Source organism: Dromiciops gliroides, chromosome 5 (genome assembly GCF_019393635.1).
Source record: "Dromiciops gliroides isolate mDroGli1 chromosome 5, mDroGli1.pri, whole genome shotgun sequence".
In the NCBI taxonomy this organism is placed as follows: domain Eukaryota; kingdom Metazoa; phylum Chordata; class Mammalia; order Microbiotheria; family Microbiotheriidae; genus Dromiciops; species Dromiciops gliroides.
In genome coordinates, this window is record NC_057865.1 from 199,635,655 (window position 1) to 199,650,445 (window position 14,791).

At 41.7% G+C, this 14,791-nt stretch overlaps 1 protein-coding gene across 4 annotated transcripts in view; it reads left to right on the top strand.

Moving 5' to 3' along the window:
- Positions 1–489: 489 nt before the first annotated feature.
- IQSEC3 (IQ motif and Sec7 domain ArfGEF 3) overlaps positions 490–14,791 on the top strand; it is a 167,757-nt gene continuing 153,455 nt past the window's right edge. For 3 of the 4 annotated variants that reach the window (XM_043966974.1, XM_043966976.1, XM_043966975.1), the window contains exon 1: positions 491–1,185. In XM_043966974.1, coding sequence (XP_043822909.1) covers positions 605–1,185 — 581 coding nt within the window. In that variant the 5' untranslated portion in view covers positions 491–604. Of the gene's footprint in view, positions 1,186–14,791 lie in introns of all 4 variants that reach the window. The other variant, XM_043966971.1, reaches the window with a different exon arrangement.

Consider the following 14,791-nt stretch of genomic DNA (forward strand, 5'->3'; position numbering starts at 1 on the left):
TCTCTTCTTCCCTCTCTCATTTTATACCATCCCCCTTCTTTCACTTACTCCATCTTTCCTTTTCCATAGTATCATCGTTAATTGCCCTCCCTCTTTAGTCCTTTTTTCTCTTCCCTTCTTTCCTCCCCATTCATCTCCTCTTTTCCTCTTTTAGTCCCACATTACTTTCTCCAAACCTCTTTTTCTTTCTTTTGTTTACTCCATTTCCCCCTTTCTCTCTCCTTAGGTCTATACTAGCCTGTTTCTTATCTTTAGATCATTTTTTCCTCTATTAATTCTCTGGCTTTCCTCTCCTGCTTCTTCCTTTCCCTTTCCAGCTCTGCCCTCCAGAAAGCCTATCCTCCTCAGAGAGATGGGTGGGTTTGGGGCCGGAGTCCCGCCCCTTTCGATGCGTGAGTGTGTGTGTGTGTGTGTGTGTGTGTGTGTGTGTGTGTGTTAGTGAGTGTGTGTGTGTATGTGTGTGTCCATGACGCGGCAGTGATGGGGAGGGAGGAAGGACAGGGAGGGGAGGGGCTCATTCTACCCGGGCTCCTCCGCTCTCCGCACTCCTTCGCTCTCCACCGCCACTGAGGCGCAGGCTGGGCTCAGGCGGTGGCGGGCCGGCATGGAGAGCCTGTTGGAGAACCCGGTGCGTGCTGTCCTCTATCTGAAAGAGCTCACGGCCATCGTGCAGAACCAGCAAAGCCTCATCCACACCCAGCGCCAGCGCATAGACGAACTGGAAAAGCGGCTGGACGAGTTGAGCGCGGAGAACCGCAGCCTGTGGGAACAGCAGCAGCTTCTGCAAAACCATCCTCCACCTGGGCTGGTCCCCCAGTCACAAGCCCCGCTCCAGGCTTCCCAAGCTTCTGCTACGGCCAGTTCCCCAGAGCCTCCCCAGAACCAGGGACAGCTCTCTACCATCGCTCCACTGCCACCGCGGGCAGTGGCTGTGCCGCCGCCGCAGCAACCACCACAGCCGCAGCTGCAGCAGCCAACTCAGCACCACGGACAGCTCGCAACACAACCCCAGCCGGGCCCCAGCAGAGCATTAACACCCCAAACACCCCACCAGCATACCGCGGTCTCCGGAGCTGCTGCCGATAAGGAGAAGGAGCGCCCCCCTTGTTGCGCTGCTGCTGGAACCCTCCTCCCCCACAAACCCCCTGCCGCCCTCGGCAAGGGCGTCCTAGGCAGGAGACCTGAGTGAGTGGAGAAGAGGGGACCAGGGCCACTGGGGAGGGGGACAGTACGAGGAAGGAGAGTCCAGGGAAAAAACTGGGGGAGGGCAGTGGAGAAAATGGGAAGCTGGAAACCCAGGAGAAATTTGAAGTGAAAGGGGAAAGATGGGTGCTTGGTGGTTGAAGTAGGTAGGAGTGTCTCAAGGGGATTTGGGGTGAAGAAGAAAAATATTAGTGTTCGAAAGAAATGTAGCGATTAGTGTTAGATTAAGTTGAGGTGAGGAGAATGAACGGTGAAATGGTAGAGTCATGTTTAAGTGTATTGAGAGATGGTTGAGTCGAAGGGGTAAGGTTGATTCTGTAGTTGGCAAAAGATAGGGGGTTGTTGGGGGGCATAATATTGGGGAAAGAGGATCAGTGTTAGGGGATTAAGAACTTAGGCAGAAAGATTTAGAAAGAGGTTAGGGCCATAAAGGAGTCTGATTGTGAGAAGGGTTTTTGGTGAAGAGGTAAAGTGGAGGACATTAGCAGGGGGCTAAGGAAAGTAGAATTGGGGCATAATGGGGAATGGAGTAAAGAAGACAAGGAAAGATTAGAGAAGAGAAGAGAAGAACATAGGCAAGCAAAAAGAAGGTGCTATGGTAAAGGAGTTGGGAACAGTGAAAAATGAAGGAAGCAAGCAGGAATGCCCCCAGAAGGGGAAAAAATAAATCAGCTTTCAGATTGATGCATGGAGAGCAAGAACAGGGAGCTACTCCAGTAGTAGTCAAAATCCTTTCCCCTGATTGTGTTGGCACCTTGCCCCTGAAAAAACCAATAGCCATCAAAAGAGGCTAAAGAAAATCAGCCCACCCAGCCATTTGTAAAGCTATGTTCTAGTTTTAGCTGTTTATTGCCGACCCAGAGAGCCTCCCTTTGCTCATGGAGGAAAGATGTCGAGGGAGATATTTGACAAACAAGGTTGACTTTTGCTGGTTATGCTTAACTGTGCAGTTGGCAGCTACAAATTCTGAGTTCCTCAACTTGAGTTTTCAGGTCAGAGATGCTCTCAGAGATGAAAATATTGAAGGTTACAAGCTTTCTCTGTCCCTTTCAAGGTATTCAGGAACTTCTTTAAAGTTCCCCTTTGGAAAGATGTGAAAAAAGGAACTAATTTATTCTCCTTTCTCTGTTATGAGGAAGGTACTATGGTACCATGTTTCCTCTCCTGAGTGAGGCAATGGGAGGACTTTATGGAAGGCACATTCAGGGGAGCGTCATGTTTGATCTTTCTCGGTAGTGTTGCTGAGGGAGTTTGTGCACATGTGTGTCTGTAGAGAGGTTAGGGAACGTAAGCAGTAATTCCATTTGTGTTCTGGTTAGATTCAGACACTTCATGACCAGGAGGATTTGAGGGACTTGATGTGTGTTTTCTTCCCATTCGTGCTCTAAAGTTAGGGCATTTGGAGTTTCACACAGAATCATTGTATCACAGAATATCAGAGTTGAAAAGGAGATCAGAAATCATCTAATCCTATTCCATTTTGTGGTTGAGGAAACTCAGGACTTGAGAGACTAAAAAAAGTTACCAAAGATTACATGGGTAGTAAGTAATGGCATCAGGATTCCAGCCTGGATCTTTCTATTTTAATTCCAAGGATTCACTTTTGCTCTAAAGATTAGGAATAATAAAAGAAAGACCTTTTTGGAAGTAGTGAGTGTTAAGGAGTAATGGGCATAAAGGAAGGTGAAGGATCAGTGTAAGCTATGCTGAGGCCCTAAAATGATGGGAAATAAAGGAGAAGGAAAAAAAAAAGGCAAATAGGAGAGGGAGAAAGGGAGAAGAACATGGTGTGGAAAGGAAAGCCTGAAGTTGTGGGAGGACACCATTTTCTAAGGCAACCCATTCCACTTTGGGACAGCTCTGATTTTAAGGAAATTTTCCTTTACATTGAGTCAAAATCTGCTCCATGTAATTCCAGCCATTTCTCCTAGTCCCCTGGCCTGAGTCAATTCACTTTTGAGACAGACACCCAATCCATCCTTACCTGTTGGAAGCAGACAAGCCTAGGAGATCTTAGCAATCTAAGAAGGCTGAGCAATCTGAAAAATTTTGCTCAAGTCCTTGCTAGACTCAATTTTCTGTCTCCCACTGCATCCCCCCCACTTCCCACATGGGCCTTCCAGTTTCTCCTATGTCTTTCCTTTTTCATAGGTTAGCTGAATGGTTTCTCCTCGACATTCACGGCTTGTCAGAATTTTTTTTAGAGGAGGCTCTATAAGCTAGTCCTTAGGCAGGGTGAAAGGTGAATTAATAGGGACCTGACATGCTTTACTGATTGATTTCTTGTCCCTGAAGGTTGTTATAGTTTTTGATGATTTTGATTTTTGGCCTTGTCTTTTCTCCTTACCTTTGTCTCTTATTGCCAGACCCAATCTCTACCTCCTTCTCCCACCCTATTTCTGGGAGTTGCATTGTCAGCAAGAACCCAGAGTCAGTGGCTTCCCTGGGTTAAGGACCCCTACTATTTATCCTTAGCACCTAGTCAACCTAGATAGTACAGAAAGCCCAAATTCTTCTACCCAAATACTGCTGCTAGAAACCCTGGGCTGTCAAGAAGCTTCCTGTTCTATCTTCATGTCACCCAAGAAAGAAAGAAAAAGAATACATTAGTTTCATTGAATCTCCTTTCTCTTTTCAGTTTTGAAACAAGGGGTGATTGAGGAGGGGTAGGAAGTTGCCATAGTTTTCTCTAGGAGGGATCTTGGTGTTGATTGCCCTTACCCTGCTTGTCATATACTCCATTTCTGCCCATCTGCACATAGAACCTCAAGAATCACCATTTTTTTTTTACTATTCCTCAACTCTCTCAAGGTGCCTACTCCCTACTATATCCTACTCCCACTATAATTCAACCTCTGGGTTTTAACCTTCTGCATCTTATTTGTCCAAAAGCCTATGCCCAATGGTCCAAGATCTGATTTAGCCAGGAGCACAGTGTGTGTGTGTGTGTGTGTGTGTGTGTGCGCTCATGCACGCGCTCACCCTCTTTATGAGGTTCTTCCTTGTGGTGTTCTTTGCTGCTCAGATGGTGAAAGGAAGCAAAGGCAAGTTTGTTCATATTTTCCTTTTCTGCCTGCCATCCTTGCTATCTTCCCCTTATCCTTGCTGCAGTGTCATTGGCTTTTGTGGAAGAGAATGTTGGTTAGGTAGCTGAGAGACTCTGGGAAACAACTTAGAATACAACTTATCTTCCCCCTCCCCAGGTTTCTCCCACCTGCCATATAGGCTTAGGGAAGCCTATGACTGGGGACTATAAAGGGCTTCTTCTCTCTTTCCAACTGATTAATCACCCCCATCTGTATTAACATGCAGCTTGAGCTTTCTCTTTCCTTCCTTCCTTAGGCTGTTGGAAACACAAAGGAATAAGTCTTGGAGGGGGAGAGGTCAGGCACAAAACAGTTTAAGGTGTAAGGGAGTAGAATGATGGGAGAAAGCAGAGTAGAGATGTCATGGAAGGACAGAAGCAAGTAAGAGGGGGGATCTAGAGGACATCGAGTTCTTTTTTTCTGCCTTCTGGCTTTGGCTCTCACTAAACAGGCCTCTTAACTAAAGCATGAAACACAGTTTGATCATTTTTATTTTTTCAATCAAGATTCCTAACATCCATAGAATTGATTATTCTTTCTTTTCCGGCTGGAATCAGAATCACAGCCTGACATGGCAAAGCTCTTTTCTTGCCCACTGAGCTGAAAGACTATGGCCTGTGGAAGTTGCAAATTCTCCTTCCCTATCTGCCTTGGGCACCATCATGGCTAGGTATGTACATAGAATCCATTAACACCAGGGCAGGCTTAGATGGTAAGGTCTTATTGGCAGGGTATGAGACTAGGGGATGATAAAGTAGTTGTATAATTTGAAGAAGTGGGGAAGATATACTCATCCTATTCTCCCCCTTTCCCTCTTCTTTCTCTTATTTTGTCTCTCCTTTTCCCTCTCTTCTCTCTACATTTCTTTTCTCTTTCTCTCTCTTGCTTTTTCCCTTTAGCTCCTCTTCTATCTCTCCCTCCCTTTCTCTTTCCCCCTCTTTTTTTCTATCTAGCTATCCTTTTCTCCTTCCCTTTTCCCCTTGCCTTTTCTTTTCTCTCCTTCCTTTTCTCTCTCGCCTCTTTTTTTGGTCTTCTCTTTATTTTCTCTTCTTCCTTCTCTTTTTTCTTTTAGCCTTTCCCTCCACTCCCAGGCCATTTTCTCTTTTTCTTTTAAAATATTTTTATTTATGCCTTTTGTGTCTACAACATAGCCATTTATGGAAAAAGACCACATCCTTCTAAAACCCAGCCTCAGAATGAATCCTCCTTAGTAACAAAGAAAAATAATTTAACTAAACCATCTTTAAGTATAGTATGTATGTTCCTCTTTTTTTTTTTGCAGGGCAATTAGAATTAAGTGACTTGCCCAGAGTCACACAGCTAGTAAGTGTCAAGTGTCTAAGGCCGGATTTGAACTCAGGTCCTCCTGAATCCAGGGCCGGTGCTTTATCCATTGCACCACCTAGCTCCCCCCATATATGTTCCTCTTGTGACACTAATATAACTCTATGGGAGGTAGTTTCTATATTTTATATACACTGATGTGTGTGACTAATATAGGTGATAGATATGGGAAGGATGGTGATGAGTAGGGGTGGGAGAGGGGAATCCTTCATTCTATAATATTCTCACTCATAATCAAGTCGCTGAATGGAGAAGTAGGTATATGAGAGTAACAACATGTACACTAACAAAGCAATGTAAAATGAGATTTATGTATTCCCACAGAAAGCAACTGCTTTTACTCCTTTATCATGGGCTGGCTCTCTTCTGCCCCAATGGGTTTTTCTTCTCTGGTTGAGGGAATTTTTGATTTACTTCAAGTTATTAATTTTTTCCATTTACATGCTTTTCTTTAAATCAGTTGGAAGCTGACTAATGACTATAGTTATGGAATGAACAAAATAGTTTGTGATCTCCAGGGAAGAAATCATTACTATGTCACCATCTCTTCATTCCTCTCACTAGAGACTGGATGTGTCTCCCACTTTTCCCAGACTGACCAGTTTCCCCAACTTCTATCTAAAATGCTAGCATTGATTATGCAACAAGGGTTAGTTGCCACTAATACATATATACAAGCATATGTATAAATAAACGCATTAAAAAACCAGCATATAGGTGTACTATATATGATACACACATGGCATACATATGTGATATACACATATATGTATATATGAACAGATTATTCAATAGTGAAGGAGAGAGCAAAAGATTGCAGGTAGACCATTTGTTGGGTATAACATGGACAGTGCTAGGCATTTCTGAGCCCAGGGACAGAAAATGGCTTTTTTGCATAGATTCCTTCCCCTTCATGAGAAAGAGACAGAGATAGACCTCAGAATAATTGTTCAGTTAGAGGAGTCCTTCAGTCAACAAGCACTTACAGTGTTTCAAGCATTGTGCTAAGCACTGGGGATACAAAGAAAGGCAAAATCATTGTCCCTCCTTTCAAGGAGCTCACATCCTAAAGGAGGAAACAACATGGGAAAAATGTGTTTACTAGTTGTATATCATGCTAATGGAAGGTAAAGGGGGGTACTCTTTTCTCTGACTCAGAGGCTAAGGAATGGTAATGTTTCTGAAAGGTGCTTAGGTCATTTCACCAATCATTGTCCTTATCAGCAATTGATGATAATCTTTCTAGTTGAAAACACGGGAGTATGGAGAGGAACAAAATCCCTGTGTACTCATATCTCCCCTCATGGTGCCAAGATGGAAAATGCCCCACAAACTCCAGACTTACTTCTTTACTTTCTTCTTTCCAGTGTCTTTCTCCTAGAATTTTCTGAAAAAGTCCCATAATCCCCTAGTTGTACATCAGTGCTGGCAGATTCTAGAGAAGTGTGTCTCATCTCCATGACAATTCTGATGCATGACTGCACACCCAATACAGTGATCTTATCTGACAAGATAACATTCTGCCCTTGTAGCCCACCACCTCTCTTCCTTGAAAACAGAAGTCTTTTTCCCCCCAGTTACTCAGTGCTTGGCTTCCTTTTAGTGATTCTTAAATTTGTTGTTGTAGTCATTGTGTGTACAATGTTCTTCTTTTAGTCTTGTGTATTTCACTGCATATCAATTCATCCTATGTTTCTCTGAAGTTCTTATATTCATAATTTCTTGCTATACAACAATATTCCATTACTTTCCATTCCATTCTATTCATAGACCAAAGTTTTTCTATCCACTTATTAATACAGGCACCCACTTTCTTTCCAGTTTTTTGCTAAAATGAAAAATGTTGCTATCACTATTTTGGTATATATTATGATTTCTTTGGGGGCATATGCCTAGTAGTGGGATCAATAAGTAAGGGAAATAAACAATTTTATATTTTTCTCATATAATGTCAAGTTGATATTCAGAATGATAGGACCGATTTACAATGCCACCAACAGTATATATGTATCTGTCTATGTCTTTCTTGCCACATCCCATCGGAAATATACTATTCTATTTTTTTTTGTTATCTTTCCCAATATGCAAAGTGGGAGGTAAAACCTCAGCATTGTTTAAATGTACATTTCTCTTATTATTAATGACTTAGAGCATGGCTTTCAAATGATAATTTATAATGAGATGGTGGTATGGGATAGGAACATACTTGATGGATGTCCCAGTATTGCAATAGCAATAATGATCCACACCTGGCTCATTTATCAGCTTTCTGCAGCCTTAGTTAATTAGGCAGGGAGGAGAGTGGGAGATTGGAGATGGTATTGAACAAAATTTGGCCACAATGTGGCACTATCCTCAAATCATTATCCAAATTACTTTGTCCTATGGCATTCAGTGTTCATGCACTGGCAGATAAATAATACAATGGGTAGGGCATGGACAGGACTTAGAGTGAGGAAGATTTGAGTTTAAATCCTGCCTCAGACACTTACTAGCTATGTGACCCTGGGCAACTTATTTATCTGTGCTTTATTTTCCTCATCTGTAAAATGGGTCTGATAATAGCACAATAGTACAATAGCACAGGATTGTTATGGGGATTAAATGAGTTAACAAATGTAAAGCTTTTGCAAACCTTAAAGCACAAAAAGGCTATAACATTCCCATAGGTCACCAGAGGGTTCTCAACCTGTAAACTCTTAGACAACTCCCCGCTCCTACTTCACTTACCTTACTGGGCCTGTCGCACAGTATTGGCCATATCTAAAATTGATCTAAGGGTAAGGAAACAAGAAAGTGGAAAATAACTCTGAAATGTGAAAATTATAAAATTCTTGATTTGGCTCTGAGCCCCCATTCTACATTTGGGAAATCTTCTGCTTCCAGTAGACTAACTTTATTTATAATGATTGACAGATGATTTATGAAAACATAGTAAAGTGAATAACTGTAAAAGAATCATATGTAACAAAATTATAAAGAAATTACTTCACTTTGCCAACAATCCTTTTTACAACTTTCATTTCTCCTAGGGAAAATGGAGGACTAGAGGAAAAATTATATGGTAAAAACTCATCCAGATTAGCCTTGCAAACAATTGGAGAAAACATGGGGGAACCTCTAGAAGTTGGGATTCCTTTGCCAGACCAATCTCATAAGTGACTGAGGGTTTCCAACAGCACTGTTCTTTCTCCTAGTAACATCCTGTTGGTCCTGCATTGCTTCTTTGTAACAATAGTGGTCTAGTCCCATCTCTATTCCAGGTTTCCATCTTTGTCACTTCAGCTCTCCAGGTATTGACCCAGCTCACTCTGCACCCAAATGGGGCTACGGTGACACTGGACCTGCACCAAGCAATAAGGAGCCTTTCTATCTCTAGCTGCATGGAAAGAATAGTATGGAATGGGATGGTGGACCAGCAATTTCCCTCCAGAACAAATATCTCAAAACATTCAAAAGAGGGAAGGACTGAGTTAAAAATTGACAAGAAAATTATCTCCAGTTATCTGGACCTGTCATGATGCCCCCATTCCAGTTCTTAATTCACACTCGTATGGTCATTGTAGTTACTGCTGCAGGAGTTTATTCAAGTGCAAGCCTGTTTGGAATTCAGCAAAGCTGAAAATTAGAAGGGACAAGAGATAGAGGTAATGAAATATTAAGGGGAGGCACTTTCAGATGTAAAAGCCGCACTCCATGCTTACATACTTATATGTGGGGATAAGATAGTTCAATTGCATATGGAAAGGCAAAAAGAGAAAATGAAATTGCCTCCCAGGATATTGGCTAACTAGTCCTCTCTCTAGGGTAGCTAGCTGTCAAAGTGGATAGGGTGCAGGGCCTAAAGTTAGGAAGACTCATCTTCCAGAGTTCAAATCTGGCTTCAGACACTTACTAGCTGGGTGGCTTTGGGCAAGTCACTTAACCCTGTTTGCCTCATTTGTAAGATGAACTGGAGAAGGAGATGGCAAATAGTTCTAGTATCTTTGTCAAGAAAACTCTAAATGGGGTCATGAAGAATCAGACATGACTGAACAACAAAATTCTTCTTTATCCAGTAAGTAATTTGCATAAGACCCAACAAGAACTAGATAAGTGTAACAAAGGTGTTCACCACAAGTAAAGATGAAGACCCTCTCTGAGAGAACCTTGATCTGATGCAGAAGGATTATTGAATAGGAGAGGCTAGACTCCTTTCTATCTTCTGTCAGGAGATGATAAAACAGAGCAAAGGACTTGAGGGAGTCAAAGAAGAGAGGCTTATGTCAAACCTAAGCTAAGTGTTACTGCCCTTTCTAAAAGAGTGCATTATTACTCTAGCTGAAAGGAGAATTGAAACAGTCCAGCTGAAAATAGAACCAAAACGTTCAGTCAAACTAGAGGCTGGAGGTGATGAAGACTGCAGCAAAAAGTGCATCCAGGAAGCCCAGTGAAACCAGAGAGAGGCACTGAGGCTCTGATTTTCCAGAATTGGGAGTTGAATTGGCAATACATATTCCCTATTCCCTACTCCCACCCCCTAGACTCTATGTGCATCTGTGAGCTCCAAGGGTTTTTTGGGGGGAAATGCTTTGCTGTTGTTGTATATGCTTTTTATATAAGCTAAATGAATCTACTGTCTAATTATTAGGACTTGAAGTAATAGGTATCTCTCTAGAGACTGAATCTGCCAATGACTGTATGAGTTGGGGGAGTGAATTCAGAGATGATGCTACATATTTAGTTGAATTCTTTTGAAAACTGTTCATATGCTTTACCATTTGGCTCTTAGCCTTTCCCTCTATCTGTTTTCCTCTTCTTACATTATCTTCCTATCTCCTTTTCACTATCCCACTTCCCTTCTCTATTTACTCTCTTCTCTCACTTTCTTCATCTCCCTCTATACTCCTCTATTCTTTTATAGTGAAAGCCCACAGGCCCCTTTTCGATCTCTCTGGGTCAGTCCACTAAACCCACCTGCACCAATGCTGGCAAGTTAGGATTTCCAAAAAGGAATGATAGCTGTTCTCAGCATCCAAGGATAGCCCTTGTGGATAACTCTGTTTCTACTACTGTACACTGTATTCCCTGAACTACATTGTGGCATGTTTCCCATTGAACAAATCAGCCAGCTGACATCATTAACTCTTAATCAAAATATTTGCCAGACAGAAGGCAAAGCAAGAATAATTACAACATGACATGTGTTGTTGTTTAGTGGTTCAGTCATGTCCGATTCTTTGTGACCCCATTTGGGTTTTTTTTTGGCAAAGATAATGGAGTGACTGCGATTCCCTTCCCCAGCTCATTTTGCAGTTGAGGAACTGAGGTAAACAGGCATAAGTGACTTGTCCAGGGTCAATCAGCTAGTAAGTATCTGAGGCCAGATTTGAACTCAGTAAGATGAGTCTTCTTGATTGCAGGCCAAGCACTCTATCTACTGAGCCACCTAGGTGCACACAATATAATATAACACCCATAAAACTGAGGTATCTTCTCTTACCAATACACACAGTGTCTACTGGGGAGAATGGTCATAAACTTAAAAGTATCATGAAAATGAGACACAAGTGTAGGGAGGACATATGCCTAGAGCAATTCATACCTCTGGGACTATAGGCAATTAATTTTTTTTCTTTTCCTCAGGAAGACTTCAAACATAAGTCTTTTGATGGATGTGACTTTTATGTTGGATAAGTGGCTTTGCTTCTAAGTTGGGCTGCTCCAAAGATAGAGGACTCCACTGCTAATTTGGGCTTCTTCATGGCTGGACTACTCCACCACTAAACTGGCTACCTCTCTGCTGGGTAGGAAAAACTTCTCTTCACTATTGAAGTGGAGTGAAAGGATCATAGAATTCTCTGACTTGGCTGAGTGTTACAGTGCCATTTTCAGTTGCAGTGTTACAGTGCTCCTTTCTGTTGAAATGTTATTATCCATTTACAGTTCTTTCAGCTGGAGTGCTCATTCAGAAAGGATAGCCTGGGATCTGTTGATCTTTTCCAGTTCTGTTCCCTTGGTTGGACTCAATGGTTCACACTCCCAGACAGCAGGTGGCTTTTTCACTAGGCTCTGAAGTATTTTCTTAGGTCTACTTTACTGATCCAAAGATGGATCCTTTCAGTGAGAAACCTTACTCATAGTGATCAAATTCTCACATCTGCTGACTAAGCCATAACTAGGCAATGTACATTTGTCCAATAATCACAAATACAGTTCTGAGATTCCTATTTTCCCAACTATCAATACCAAACTCCTCCAGTCAGTTATATACAAATTATTTGCCAACTAATGGGACAGTATGGCTATCTTTACCTTGTCTCTCTGTGGGCTCTTTTCTCAGACATACAAGTTTCAAATTTGCAAACATTAAAAATCTGAAAGGTGCACCCCCTAAACTTTCAATTTCTTTTTTCACTTTTTCTCTCTCCTTTTATGTTTCAATCCTCCCCTTTTTCTATTCCCTCATCCCTTTTACTCTCCCATTTCTGTCTCCCTCTTCCCTCTCCCTCTATTTTCTTCTTTTTCTACTGTTTATATTTCCTATCATTTCTCCTTCTCTCTTTCCATTTCTCCCATTCTCCTCTTTTTTAATCTCCCTTTATTATTTCCCTTTCTCATTTTATCTCCTTGTTCTTTCTTCTTCTCCTACCTTTCCCCACCCTCTTTCTGTTTTAATTTCTTTCTCTCCTTATCCCTTCCTCTGTCTTCTCCTTTCTCTCTTCCTTTCCTCCTCATTTCCTTTACAACTTTCCTTCTTTTCCTCCTTCTATTCATTCTGCAAGGGTAATATTGCTCTCCTCTTGATTCTTCAGTCTCTAAAGGGTGAATTTTAGATAGTTATTTGAACTCCTTGGCCTAATTCTAAACAGAGAAAGAAAGGGGAAGCAAGCATTTATATAGTGCCTACTATGTGCCAGTCACTGTCCTAAGTGTTGTTGTTGTTTGTTTGTTTGTTTGTTTGTTTGGTTTTTTACAAATATTGTCTCATTTGATTAAATGATTTAGAGAACTGCTGGAACTCCCTTATGAGCCTAAGAAGTTCAAGATTCTTGTGGCAATAAATGTTTCTATCCCTGCTGAATTAATATTGATTGAGTATTAACACAAAATGTCTCAAAGAAGGCACTACAGGTAGACTCAGACTGATTTATCTTGGGGGTGGAGTGGGTGCATCAAAGCAGCTATTATAGGTATATGCAGGTCATTCTGTCAGTCTGTTCTATATTTTGAGTGCCCCCTATGTGTAAGAATATGTACTGGGTATTGTAGGGAAAGGAAACAACAGACTCCCTCCCCAGAGAATGCATGTTTAATGGAGAAAACAGAAGAGGCATACATACAGACATGTAGAAGAAATGGCACATGCCCTTCAGAAACATATGTGTGAATTCATCACAGACACAAATTGCTCTACAGCATGCTTACTTGCCAAGATTTTGAAGTAGAACAGTGAAAATCATGAACAGAAACTGAGATCTCCTTCTCTGATGTAAGGGGTCTGATCCAGAGAGTCAGAACAGAGAATTAAAGGTAGTGAAGTAGAAGATAGGGCCCACTGCCTTAATATCGATGCATTGACCCTAGAGCTGTATTGCCAAACGATATAGATACCTTTACAGATATCCCCTCTTGATCAATCAATAAACAAATCAACAAGTATTTACTAGGCCTACTATGTTCCAGATACTGACAGGCACTGGGAATACAAAGACAAAATTAAGTCTTCTCTACCCTCAAGAAGCTTATGCTCCATCAGAGGAGACAATAGGCACACATGCACACACACATAATAAATACAAAATAAGTACAGGATATTTTAGAGAGAAAGGACAGTAGTAGTTATGGAGGTCAAGAAAGGATTCATGTAGAAGTTGACACCGAAACTGTGTCTTAGAGGACTTAAAGAATTCTATAAGCCTTCAAAACCTGGCTCCACAGGGGGCAGCTAGGTGGTGCAGTGGATAAAGCACTGGACCTGGATTCAGGAGGACCTGAGTTCAAATCTGGCTTCAGACACTTGACACTTACTAGCTGTGTGACCCTGAGCAAGTCACTTAACCCTCATTGCCCCACAAAAAAAACAAAACCAAACCCCAAAAACCCCAAACCTGGCTCCAACATCTCTTTCCAGCCTCATTGTACATTTTTCCCCTTTCAGCACTCTGTGATCCAGCCAAATTGGCCTTTATTCTGTTCCTCATATACTACACTTTATCTCACCTCTCTTTACCTTTTCAATGTCCACCCCCATGCCAGGAATGCACTGCTTCCTCACCTCTGCCTCATAAAATCCATCTCTTCCTTCAAGGACCACCTTCTACAAGAGGACTTTCATAATTGCTCACAACTACTGGTGTCCTCCCATGTTCATATTTAATCACCTAGTCATATATATGTATATGAATATATGTGTATATATGTACATATATACAGATTTGTATGTATGTGTGTATATGTACATCTATATCTATGTCCATATCCATACCCATACCCATACCCATATCCTATCCATCCACATCTGTATGTATGTGCTTGTGTCTCCTCTGTTAGAATATAAACTCCTTGAGAGTAAGGATCATCTTGTTCTTTGTATGTGTATTTGCATTCCCAATGCCTAACATTTAGTAATTATTCCATAAATGCTTGTTAATTGATTGGCATGAAGCAAATGTGAGGGAAGAGATTATTCCAGGCAAGAGGGCAAAGGCCCAGAGAGGGAAGATGGAATGTTGTGCATGAGGAACAGTAAAAGAGGCCAGTTTGACTGAATAATAAGGGAAGGCAGAAGAGTCACATATAACGAGGCTCTAAAAGGAGTTTGGAGCCAGGTTGTGAAGGGTTTTAAAAGTCAACAGAGGAATTTTAATTTTATCCTAGAGGAAATGGGTAGCCATTGGAATTTACTGAATAGGGGAGCCTAACATAAGGCTTGAGCTTAGGAAAAATCACTTCGGCATTTTGTGTGGGTAGATTGGGGTGGGGAGAGACTTGAGATAGGGAAAGAAATTAGGAGGTTATTGCAATACTCCAGGAGAGAAGTGAGAGGGGGAGGAGGAAAGGAATAAACATTTATATAGCACCTATTATATGCCAGGCACTCGGCTAAGGCAGAGCTTTATAATCATCTCATTTGATCCTTACAACCCTGTGAAGTAGGTGCTTTTATTACCCCCATT